General features: G+C 37.9%; 1 protein-coding gene across 6 annotated transcripts in view; it reads left to right on the forward strand.

The window, feature by feature from the left end:
• The window catches only part of LOC125240351 (scavenger receptor class B member 1), a 180,467-nt gene extending 169,027 nt beyond the window's left edge, over positions 1-11,440 (forward strand). For all 6 annotated transcript variants that reach the window (XM_048148246.1, XM_048148249.1, XM_048148247.1 and 3 more), the window contains 5 exons: positions 3,958-4,115; positions 4,728-4,849; positions 5,534-5,659; positions 7,268-7,410; positions 8,479-11,440. In XM_048148246.1, coding sequence (XP_048004203.1) covers positions 3,958-4,115; positions 4,728-4,849; positions 5,534-5,659; positions 7,268-7,410; positions 8,479-8,590 — 661 coding nt within the window. In that variant the 3' untranslated portion in view covers positions 8,591-11,440. The remainder of the gene's footprint in view (positions 1-3,957; positions 4,116-4,727; positions 4,850-5,533; positions 5,660-7,267; positions 7,411-8,478) is intronic.
• Positions 11,441-13,303: the final 1,863 nt, after the last annotated feature.

The following is a 13,303-nucleotide window of genomic DNA, read 5'->3' on the forward strand; positions in this document are numbered from 1 at the left end:
ACCAAAATGTTGTAATTTCATAGTTGCAAAATCTGTTTAAATAAAATGACAATGCACATATTGTTTCAGATCAAGGGTCCTTACGCAGCAGTGAATGAGTGCCGGAAGAACTTCTTTACTAGAAAATATCGACACTTGGAGAACATACCTCCTTCCGAGGCTGCCTTACTTCATCATATACTGCCATTTGTCTAAGACTGGGGCTAAAGACATGCCAACCACATCCTTGCTGCCGACGCATTAGGACACCACGGACTCCACTGCCAGTCTAGTGCTGGCCGAATTTTGTGACACGCTGCACTTAACGATTTAATCCGCAAGGCTCTCGGCACAGCGAACATACCGACAACCCTCGAACCTGTCAGCTTGTCAGCAGCAGACGGAAAGCGGCCTGATGGTTGCTCGCTTTTGCCTTGGTTTCTGGGACGACCCTTGGCGTGGGGCGTGACCTGTGTGGATACCTTGGTTCCCTCCAACGTCTAACGTTCGGCCCAGAAACCAGGGACTGCTGCTGCAAAACGCCCAGTTTCAACGCCCAAATATGCATTTTTAAAAAACAACTACATATTTGCGGCAATTGCATTTGAATCATTTGGACCATGGTCATCAGACACCAAGCAGTTCGTGAAGGAAGTTTCCACCAAACTTGTCTGGGTGTTTGGTGACATACGCATAGGCTTTTACATCATATTTTTTATTTAAAGAAAAAGCAAACAGTTGACATTTTTGTTGACTTGAATTTGCAAATCATAGATGAATATTTTTTTTTATTTATTTACCATTAAATTATAATTGTAGTACCAAAAATAAATTCTTTGTTATTAATTTACTCGAAAACTATATCAAACATGACCTAATAGCTAAACCGGGTCTAATAGAGTTTTTAAAATAGAGGTATTTTAAAATTACGCTCACGGCGTCCCGACGCCGCGCGTCTTAAAGTAATTTTTTGTGGAACTTAACGTTTGTGAAGGTGGATTAAAGTTATATTTTTTATAATCTATATTAAATAGGCTTTCACATCATATTTTTTATTTATAGAAAAAGCAAACAGTTGACATTTTTGTTGACTTGAATTTGCAAATCATAGATGAATATTTTTTTTTTTTTTATTTACCATTAAATTATAATTTTAGTACCAAAAATGAATTCTACGTTATTGATTTACTCGAAAACGATATCAAACATGACCTAATAGCTAAACGGGGTCTAATAGAGTTTCTAAAATAAAGGCATTTTAAAATTACGCTCGCGGCGTCCCGACGCCGCGCGTCTTAAAGTATTTTTTTTGTGGAACTTAACGTTAGTAAAGGTGGATAAAAGTTATATTTTTTATAATCTATATTAAATAGGCTATCATGTCATATTTTTTATTTATAGAAAAAGCAAACAGTTTGGTCATTTATGATGACCTGAATTTGTAAATCATGGATGAAAATTTAAAATTTTTTATTTTTTTTTATTTTATTTACCATTAAATTATAATTTTAGTACTAAAAACGAATTCTACGTTATTGATTTACTCGAAAACGATACCAAACATGACCTATTAACTAAACGGGGTAAGTTAGAATTCTTCAAACCAAGCCGGGTGAAGCGGTACTTTGACCCCCCCTCCCGGGCCCCAGGGGGGAGGCTCCCGAAGGCTCCCGATCTTAATCGGCTTATTTTGATATAAGGAACAACTGTGCCAAGTTTCATGCTTTGGTCAAAAAATTTAAGGTTTTGCAATAAACTCCCCAGCTAGACTCTGAACATTGGAGGTCATGGTAGCAAATTGAGACGCTCAGTTTAGGCACCTAAACTGAACTGCTCTGCGTTTGAATCGTTTTTAAAAAGATCGTGGTAAGGCTGCTGATGGCATACGATATTGTAATGAAAAGGGTCTTAGTCCAACAAATTCTATGACTATTTGCCTAAGCGGGCCCTAGACTCTCATGAGCCGCAGCAAAATACGCAAGAAAGAAAACAATTGGTATCGCACAAATTATAAACACGCAAAATTGCTTAATATTTAAGAGATAATCCAAACACTCAAATAGCGAATGTAACACGGGTAATAGGAACGTCGCAACGTCCTAAAAAATGGTCCCAGCAAATGCCAATGATGTATTACATTACACAAACGGTGTGGTAATGTGTGCAACATTATACACACGTGTTTTTGCTACGCAAGACTTTTAATAGTAACGATCCGAGTTTAAGAAGAGATATTGAAGAAAGAAGTATATGACTCCATAGACGTAATATATTATGTTAAAATTGTAGAAAAAATCAACGTCATACCATACACTTACACCATGTCACTAAGGCGTATAGTATGACTGAAATGATTTATCTACTTAAACTTTATTGCAGAATTGAAAAAAATACAAATGGCGGACTTAATGCCTTAAGGCATTCTCTACCAGTTAACAACAGGGCAAAACAGAGATGGGTGCAATAAGAAATAGTTATTTGTTATACAAGGGGGCAAAGTTGTATTTTAACGTCGAGTGTGGAATTGAAAAACGAGCACGTGAAAGCTCGCTTCGCTCGTGGTTCAAATATAGAATCCTGAACTTACGAGTTTTTTAACACACGAGAAGTAAAATACATTTGCACCCGTATGTAACACAAAACTTTTCCCCTCACTATAGCGAGGAAACTACAACGCAAAAAATGCGTTTATCACTGCTTCCAGTAGTTCCACAGGTGGTAAATCATCTTTATTACTAGATTCACCTACTTTTATCAATTTTAAAGCAGTTAATTTAACTACATTCAAGGTCAAATTACTTTACCCACTAGTGGATAAAATGCGTTTTTACCCGCTGGCATTAAAGGACACGTTTCCGTGCACGCCACGCACGTGTTTCCGAGGTAGTGAGGGGAAAAGTAATTTAGAGAGCATCACAACGCAAAATTACGCGATAGACGCCACGAACATATACATAGCTTCACCCTATATCTACTTATGCCTATTCCGTCGCTGTTACCAACACACCCAGCCCACTATTATCAAAACATACAGTTCCTACAGTCCTTTCATACTAAGTCGAACCATTGAGCGAACAATCGAAAGAGGTCGAGTGACACAATGTGTTCGCACGCTCGCTTGCATCACGGCGCGCAACCAGATATGCCCATTGGCATTTGATCACTTTTTGCGAGCTTTTATGTAATGCTTGTTGAATGTTTAGGGAACCTTTTGACCGGTTAAAATTTACGATTTTGAGTTACGATGTGTGTCAAGATTGTCAAATATACAGAACTATAGATTTAAACCAGTTCATCGATTTGTATAGAGGCCGAGCGTGTCAGATTTTGTACTGAAGTTGTTACTTGAATTTAAATATGTCTCAGGCCCTTGAGTGTTCATATTTTTTGTGTTGTTGCAATTATATATCACGTAACGAGGCATTTCTAATGTTTTTGTTGACTTAAACTTACAAAAATTGACGCCCGAAAGCTGCAAGCTGCGATTAAAGACGGACAACTAAGTGGATTTAGGTAACTGAGTTCATTTGTCACGCTAAGTAGTACTTGATCTATGGTATATATGACATCTGTGGTCAAGTAGGTACATATTTCTATTAAATCTTATTATGTCTGATAAAGCAGTGTCGATTGTATGATCTGGGTGTGTCTGTGTAGCCAACGTGCCAATGGTGTCACACCAATATGGAAAAGTAATGAAGAGACAAATGATTATCCTCTTTAACGTACATTTCAGTGTATTCTTAGGCACGCTTTGGGAAAGGTACAACCTCTAGCGCCATCTATAAACCTTAACCAGTCAACATCATTGGCAAGGCACTGTTATAGTGCTAACACATGACCGTACGAAGACCGTACCGCACCAAGGTCAATATATCCTGTAAGTGGGAGCAAGAAAGAGGTATTCTTTTCTCGCTCTCACTCGTGTGTACGCTGCGGCCGTTTATTAGCTACTTTAACACTCCTATCGCTTCACAGATACCTCCGCGATGTGGAATCCCCAGCTGGTGTGCAAGGCTACCGATTCACTCCACCACTAGATGTGTTTGCTGCCGACGACCACAACCGCTGCTTCTGTCCAGCTGGTCCGCCGTGCGCGCCCTCTGGTTTATTCAACGTGTCTCTGTGCCAATATGGTGAGCGAACTAAATTATAGATGACGTTACTCTACTCAAAAAACATTGTTTACCCCACCGCTCGACATGTTTAGTAAACACGTAAAAGTCACTTTACTGCTGATGATGACAGCCAATGTTTATTCACCGGCCACCGCTCTCTCGCCGTGCGCGCCCTCTGGTTTATTCAACGTGTATATGTGCCAACATGGCGAGCGACCTAATTTATAGATGGCGTTACTCTACTTAAAGAAACATAATTGTCTTACCTCACCGCTCAACGTGTTCGCTGCCAGTGATTACAACCAATGTTTATTCCCCACTATCTCGCCCTCTCTGGGTGGTTCAGGGTGTCTCTGTGCCAATATAGTGAGCGGCACTTACAGATGGCGCTTACCTAAAAAGAATAATCGTTTCTTTTCTCGCCGCTTCTTGAAGATCGTTCGCAGTTGTAAAGAAATAGGTTATATTGTTAGGCATTTTTATTGCGATCTAAAATTGTATTGACGCCTTAAGGTTTCCCTCTATTCTAAATCAATTGTTTTTTTTGTCGTTTCATTAAAATTGTGAAATAAAGACACCACTAAAAACTCTTTAAGGCACATCTCTTTAACTGTGTTGCTTTAATTTCAGATTCCCCGATCATGCTATCGTTCCCCCACTTCTACCTAGCGGACGAGAGCCTACGTGATGCTGTTGAGGGCATCTCGCCTCCTGAACCGGAGAAGCACAGATTATACATCGATGTGCAGCCTGTAAGTAACAGATATAAAAAAAAAATATTGGGATACCTTACACAGATCAACTTGGCCCCAAACTAAGCAAAGCTTGTACTATGGGTGCTTAGCGACGATATACATACTTAAATAGATAAATACATACTTATATACATAGAAAACATCCATGACTCAGGATCAAATATCTGTGCTCATCACACAAATAAATGCCCTTACCGGGATTCGAACCCAGGACCGCGGCTTAGCAGACAGGGTCACTACCGACTGAGCCAGACCGGTCGTCAATATGAACCGGTCGTCAATAATAACAAGTCCCATGGTAAGGCCAAGAAAGTTTATTTTTAACCCCCGACGCAAAAACGACGGAGTGTTATGAGTTGGACGTGTCTGTCTATCTGTCTGTGTTTAGTTTTTTCTTTGTTTGAAAGCTGAGTTAGTCGGGAGTGTTCTTAGCCATGTTTCATGAAAATCGTTCCACTATGTCGGGGGTTTTTCAAAATTTTAATGTTATTAAAAAAACCGGTGCCGCAAGACTGGCGGGGATCTGGCAGGCCCAGGTGGAGATGGCGGAACGACCTGGACGTGTATCTCAGCGACTGGCCGGAAATCGCTGATAACCGGGACGAGTGGAAATCGAAGGGGGAGGCCTTTGCCCAGCACTAAGACACAGGCTTTAAATAAAGAAACCGTGTTTGTTTCCAGGAGATGGGTATCGCGATGAGCGCCCGCGCCCGCATCCAGATCAACCTGGCCGTGTCGCAGGTCGTCGACATCAAACAGGTCGCCAACTTCCCCGACATCGTGTTCCCCATCCTGTGGTTCGAAGAGGTAAGTAAAACATTTAAAAAAATATATTTCTGCTGTATATGTAATCATAAATTAAATATAAAGAAGATTATACCATCCCATACATAAAATGCGACCGCCTAAGAACATGCAAAAAGTAGTTAGCGACTATGATGTAATTGATTCTTTATTAGGTACTGGTAGTACTTTGGAGAATCAATCCCTTATTTTATTGAATTTTATTTATATGTTTAAGAATTTAGGATCCTCATTGAGGATATGTCATTTCATTTCATTTATTCAACATTACACGTCATAATTATTTTTAAAATCGGGCCTTAATCGCGTATGACTACATATTACCTCCGAGACCACGGGGACAACGCCGTCACAGTATAATAAAGAGTACTATCGTACAGTATGACCACTCCCGCTCCCCGCTGAAAATGCCACCCACCCCCTCTCGGTTACCTCACAGTTACCGCCTGTCAAAGACGCGAACAGTCGACCTGTCATATTTCACTCATACAAGCATAGTACGCGTTCACCTACACGAGCTTAGACTGTGTGCTAGGAACGCGACTCTTTCATATATTTGATCGCCAGTGTCCGAGATGTGACGCCGTCCCTGAAACGTTGGAGGTCAGTTTAATATGTAGTCATACGCGATTAAGTCCCGATTTTAAAAATAATTATGTGTAAAAATCGTGAAAGTTTAAATCAGTGTATTACACGTCATGTTCATTACAAAATACTCCTTCATAAATCTCATTAGCTACTCATCATAACTCTTTCATTTATTCGCCTGTACTTTGCAAAAACTCGAAATAGTTACCTAAAATTTTTTGACTTTAGCGCCACCTTGTATTAAGTTATAGTTTTTTATAGTTGAGCTAACTGTTGTGTTCAAATCTAATGGGGCTGGTCCAAGTAGATTGTTTCATCTCTTCCTGTCAATTCCCATGTCTAATTCTAGTTTTTTAAGCATTTGTTCTGGAAGCTTTACTTCATACTTCATAGTACAAAACTAAAGAGGGCGCCGTATCTATGACAGTTGCCAACCACATTGGCTTTAGCGCCACCTAGTGATAGTTTCATGTATTAAGACGATACGGTAGGGGTCAATTCTCCATACAAACGCTCTCGACTATTTCCTCCCTGGTTTTTGAAGATAGAGCAATGATTTTTTCAACACAGATTGTTATTATTTTTATCTGTGTCGGACCGTTTTGATTTTCTTGATATTCTGCTTTTTAAAGACTCTAGAGCCAATCAAAATTTTCCAAAAACGGCCTTTTTCATTGTGGCGCAAATAAGAGCGCAATTATATCATACTCAAGATTGGTAACAATTAACCAAAAAAGCTAAACGGTCCGACATAGATTATTTCATTGTTATTTAGATTCTCAAATTTCGTTCCGATTGATTAAGTTTTGAAGGAGGAAAGAGTCGAGAGCGGAACCTCGATTTTAAAGATTTTTTTGAAATATCTTTTGACTGAGTTGTTCTTAATGGACAATTTTTTTTCGATAAATCTAGTTAATAACACTTGTATATTTAACTAAAATTCCCAAATTGAAAGGGGGGCTCCTTTCCATTTTAGCATTTTCGCTACCGTATCCTCTTAAATACACAATTTGTTTTTAACAGGGTATCGATGAGTTGCCCGAGCAAGTGTCCTCGCTGCTCCGACTGGCGACGAAGGCGCCGCCGATTGCGCGCGCCGCGCTGGGCTGGGGGCTTTCCGCTTTCGGCGTGCTGCTACTTTTGCTGGCCGTCACCTGCCTTATAAGGTAAGCATATAATCTCTTCGAAACGGTGGCGGAATTACAGTGCTCTCCGCTCTGATCCCAGGTCCTGTAGTACGTTAGTACAGCCATCAGACATATTGGCAGCATCAGATATATGGCCGGGCCGTGCACCGTGCAGTATCTGAACACGCCTTATTGCCTTGACAATAGATTCTTGTTCAGATATTTGTGAGCACCTTGACCGCTCCGATATATCTTATGGCGGCTGTACGTAGGAATACTGCCACACCCTAACATGGTCTAAACCTGGGCCTCCGCGGCCTCACGCCAAAACCACTTCAAGTCGCTTGTTTGAAAAAAGACACAAAACTAACTTGACTGCTTACGGTCCAGCCAATTACATCCATCAAATTTTATATAAACGATAGTCATCTTACTTTCTGTTTTTTTTACTTTCTGTTTTTCATTTATATCACCAAAGAGGATCGAGTATTATAGAGAGTTACTGTCGTAGTAAAATGTGTAATCACAGTCAGTGTATAGACTGCCATCTCTCGGCACAGGCTTAAAACTTTTGAACCTCAGTTTTGACAATTTGGTCCATATTCTTAGCTTGATATGTGTTAAAATGTCATATATTAATATTAGCGCCATCTAGCCGAGCGTCCCGCAAAGGTGTAACGCCATACGCCATCTAGGCCACCGTACCTCTTTCTATATGGTTCTGAGGTACGTTTTTTTCTTAGACTGTAGCTGTCTATACGGAGTTATATACATGTCTTTGATATCACTAAACACAATTTCTAAGCAAGAAACTCTAGACTCCTTTCTCTTAGATAGATAGATAGATAGAATACTCTTTGGCACACCTCAGCAAAAGATACAGTGGAGACAAAACAAATGATTATAAATAGAGGCAGACTCTTAGGTTGTGTAGCTTGACCCCTAATGGCCTGACGGCCATGTAAGCAAGAGGCTTGCTAAATTCCCTAAGTAGTCACACTATTTTTTACAAATTCTCGCAGAGATGTTACGTTGTTATTTCTCACAATATACCTACTTAAAACGGAATAATATTCTTTACCTACAAAATATTTTCCCATATTACAGATCATCACACCGCCAAAGCACGCTGCGGCTCGAAGGTCACGCCGTCGCTAAACCTCCCCCCGCCAAAGTGCCCAGCAAAGACAACGGGTACGAACTGAACAACCGGAGATAACTCCAGCATCGCTAGACAAACACTCGAGGCAATCAGTTGCCGCTACTGTCCTAGTAGTGTCCGGTTTTCATTAATAGATGGCGCTACTGCGCGTCAGTAGTGTCAGGGACTCATTAATAGATGGCGCCCACTGTCTATGAAACAATATTTCACAACATGTACAACGAACGGCAATAAGGAGATATTTGAATTTGTAACGTCTGAAATTGAAACAGATACATTAGGAATGTCAAACAAATGTTTTGATATTTTGTCTGTGCTGCCATCTATTACGAAGTTATTTTTTTCTATTGCATAGGAAAAGAACTGAATCTCATACGTAACTAGAAAAGACTGATCGTCTCGAGTGTAAAATAGATATATTGAATCCCAAAACAAATTAAACATCAGAATCTGGATAAATTATTTAAAATGTTAACATGAATATTTAAGTAGGAACGATTGGAAAGAATTACTATTTAAATGTACTGACTTTTTCTTTTTCGTTTGTTTTTTAGAAAAAATCGCTACAACATATAAGTTATAGAAACTAAACAATAGATGGCGTTGCCAAACTTAATAGAAGTTCTTTTCATTCGTTCCAATGATACTTTTAAAATTAAATATAAATTGACGTAAAGCTTATTTTTATCAACTGACATAAATAGAGATTGTCTTTTTTTACAAATAGCAAAGACATTTTTATAAATAATGTTAAAAGAAATGTATCGTGTAACTTAATTTAGTCGTGAAAAAATAACTTTTCGAGTTGTTTTTGTACTATTTTTAATCAGCGACTCGACGACTTATTTTTTAAAAATTAAAATATTATTCGACAGTTTTGTATACAGGTCGACTTCTACTTAATCAAGGATTGTGATACAAAATATTCCGATTGTGTCAAATATTGAACAAAATGTTATTTTGTGAGGGTTTAAAATTAAATTAAATTTTGTATTTTCTACACTTAACTATATTGTACTTGTAAATATGTCCTATGTATATGTGCTAATTATGGGTCAATTCCAATAATTATCGATTATTTTGACCCCAATTTATAGGAAATAAACACTAGATGGCGTTAGTTTTTTTCACTTATAACGATCTGTAATAAAAGACTGATTCTATTTTGACAAATTTCTAGATGTATTTTTAATATTTGACTTCCAGCACTGTACTTATAGCTTAAAAATACCATTCATAATTCGAAAATAACGCCATCTAGTGTATATAGCCGATTTAACTCATGTTCTTCTTAATTTGGGCTTGGGTTGCCATGTAATTTGTTTTATCGGTCTTAAGGCAAATGTGATTGACATACTATTATTATAAAGTCAGGTTACGAATTCACATCATTTTATATATCAACTACAACTTTTAACTTATTTAAAAAGAAATATATAACCTAAAAACCTACTAAATTACATTTTTATACTTCAAAATATAAAATTTATAAGTTTTCATGACAAGCGACAAAAGATTCAGGTCTATAATTATAATTTATATTGTCACTAGAAACAAAGCGGCAAATTTAAAAATGGTTCAGAGCGGCTTTTTCTAGTGACAAACTTGTTTCGACCGACTATATATTCGAAAGGTGATTTGAATTCGTATCCCGCCTGAACTTACCAATAGCTAGTCTTAAATCTCGTGGGTCCGTCCATAGTTTTATATTTTTTTATGTATTAACTTTAAAATATTTTCTTACCATTTATTTCGTAGTACTTTTTAACTATCTTGGAAAGGTTAGTACGTAGTAAGTCATTTAATGTAATTCTAGTTAAGTTTTCGGTGCGTTACCTCCGGGTTGAAATGTATTGTATTTGCGCATTGTAAAATGACATGGTTTAAGAAGCCAGTTCCCCTTATTTAATAAAAGCGCAATATATAGACGAACTGTAAAACGTGGATGTCAACTAACAACTGTTTTCAACTCAAGTAACTGGTGTCACATCACATCGAACGCAATCATAGAAAAAAAAGCAATAATCGTAAAGAGCTATTGAAAACAGTATGTTAGAGGACATCAGTTTGTGAAATGAATTAGACAATTTCCTAACACATCACGTTACGAATGATAACCATACTTTATCTTTATAAAGTTAGGGTGGTATTTGACGCATCACGTTCCATGTAAGGTAAATTAGACTGACATTGGTAATTATGACTTTAATATGACATTTCAATGTTGAATCTTACAATTTACTTCATATTTTTGTAAACATCTTTTCAAATTATTAATGTATATTGTATTTTGGATTCCAATTATGACATGTTATACAATGTTTGTTATTATATATCACTTGTTGACTGGCATGTGTTCCGCATGACAATAGTTATATTAGCCAAATATGTCCTAGCACTGTTAAACGGCCTTTTCGTTCGATATTTGATAAAAATACTTCTTAGAACTTTATTATACGTAATTCAAAGTAACAAGTAGTTACAATTTGGTGCCTTGACCAGGATATTTTTTTCTTTAAACAATTTTTTTATGACAACTTGGTGCTTATTCTTATATGTAATTTTGAGTCTAAATACGTAATTTCACGTGGCAAAATGTAGTAGGTGAAACTACTAAAGCGCCGATAATCTTTGTAATCTACAATATTTTTAAATAATACCTAGTTAGTTTAATATAACACAAAATTTAAACAAATTCACTACCTGACAAAAAATGGAAGATCTGGCAGAGTTCACGAATGCCTATCAGACGGGTTCTTGGTTGCGAAAGTTTATATATTTTATAAACGGTGCTAGGACTATGGGTGCTATGCTCAAACTACAGACATATCACAATGTATGCTAGTGCAGTGCTCAAGTCTGTTAGACGGATCGAGTGTGTAAATAAAGGTGTATGTTATATGACAACTTTTCTTTTTTTTTCTTTCCTTTTCATAATATCACAGTATAAAAAAAGAGTACAGTCAGCTGCAGAGAAAAGTACCTAGACCCCCTTGCATACAAAATTGTATCTACTCTATTTACTTTTCTCTGCAGCTGATTGTACTATCGTACGGTATGGCCACTCCCGCTCCCCGCTGAAAATGCCACCCACCCCCGCTCAGTTACCGCCTGTCAAAAACGCGAACAGTTGACCTGTCTATCTCACTCATACAAACATGGTACGCGTTCACCTACACGAGCTTAGAATGTGTGCTAGGAACGCGCCTCTTTCATATATTTGATCGCCAGTGTCAATATTCTTTGCTTCTAGTAATTTGACTAGCTTCTTTTAAAGAATTATCAAAATTCAAAACTAATCAGAATGATTTTGTACAGCTCGGCAAAAGATAGGAGAAAGTAATAAGGGCGCCACCGTCTATGTAAACAGCTTTGCATGTGGCAACTAATTTTTCATCACTCCCGCACATTAAATGTGCTATTTCACGCAGGCGGAGCGTGAGTTGTAGAAGAAAAATCGTTCTCCCAAGGGAATAATGAAATTTTTTGTACCGTACTTAACTTTTTTACATCAATTTACATATTTTTTACATTGCGAGTGTAATGAAAAACATTGTGTAACTCGGGGAGTCGCGATTAAACCAGGAGCGGCTCACTCCGCGATTATATCGCCGCGCTGCAAGTATATGCCGGCGGCCGCGAGTTCGCGGCCCGTTCGCTGGTGACGACCTTCACGCGGCGCAATAGAATTCAATGTCGGCTGCTCGCGTGCGGTCCGTTTGTTAATGTAGGTAAGAATTTAGAATGGCGGCATTTTGTGAACATCAAAGGAGTGAGCCTTCTATACTTGTACTATTATATATTCTGTGATTAAACTTACTCTCGTTAGTATTATTCAACTTCCTCCCCTTGTTGCACAATGTTCTATGACACTTCTGTATGTGAAAAGAAAAACTAAACATGGCCATTGTATGTTGTATATGTACTTCTTGAGTTGCTGGCCACAGAAAGAAGGTATGCAAATTAAACCAAAGCATATCTGTCAAACGTTTATTCAAAATGTGCGTTATCAATATAAAGGCAGATCAAGGCACTAACATTTTACTTGTACATTTTCTGTTAAGCCCTATTTCACAATTTTAAATTAATGGGCCTTTTTAGGGTTCCGTAGCCAAAATGGCAAAAACGGAACCCTTATAGTTTCGTCATGTCCGTCTGTCCGTCTGTCCGTCTGTCCGTCTGTCCGTCTGTCACAGCCGATTTACTCGGAAACTATAAGTACTACAGTGATGAAATTTGATGGGAATATGTGTTGTATGAACCGCTACAAAATTATGACACTAAATAGTAAAAAAAAGAATTGGGGTGGGGCCCCCATACATGTAACTGAGGGATGAAAATTTTTTTTTCGATGTACATACCCGTGTGGGGTATCAATGGAAAGGTCTTTTAAAATGATATAAAGTTTTCTAAAAACATTTTTCTTAAAGTGAACGGTTTTTGAGATATCAGCTCTCAAAGTCGTAAAAAGTATGTCCCCCCCCTCTATTTTTATAACTACGGGGTATAAAATTCTAAAAAAAATAGAGGTGATGCATGCTAATTAACTCTTTCAACGATTTTTGGTTTGATCAAAGTATCTCTTATAGTTTTTGAGATAGGTTGATTTAACTGTAATTTTGGTTAAGTTATTGTGCTTACACTGAAAACGATGGCTGAACCTTATAAGATAGATCAAAAAACCAAAGTTTATTATATTTGCTGCTACGGAACCCTTTGTGCGCGAGCCCGACTCGCGCTTGGCCGGTTTTTTTTTCTAAGTTGTCCACC

The sequence above is a fragment of the Leguminivora glycinivorella genome, chromosome 27, assembly GCF_023078275.1.
Source record: "Leguminivora glycinivorella isolate SPB_JAAS2020 chromosome 27, LegGlyc_1.1, whole genome shotgun sequence".
In the NCBI taxonomy this organism is placed as follows: domain Eukaryota; kingdom Metazoa; phylum Arthropoda; class Insecta; order Lepidoptera; family Tortricidae; genus Leguminivora; species Leguminivora glycinivorella.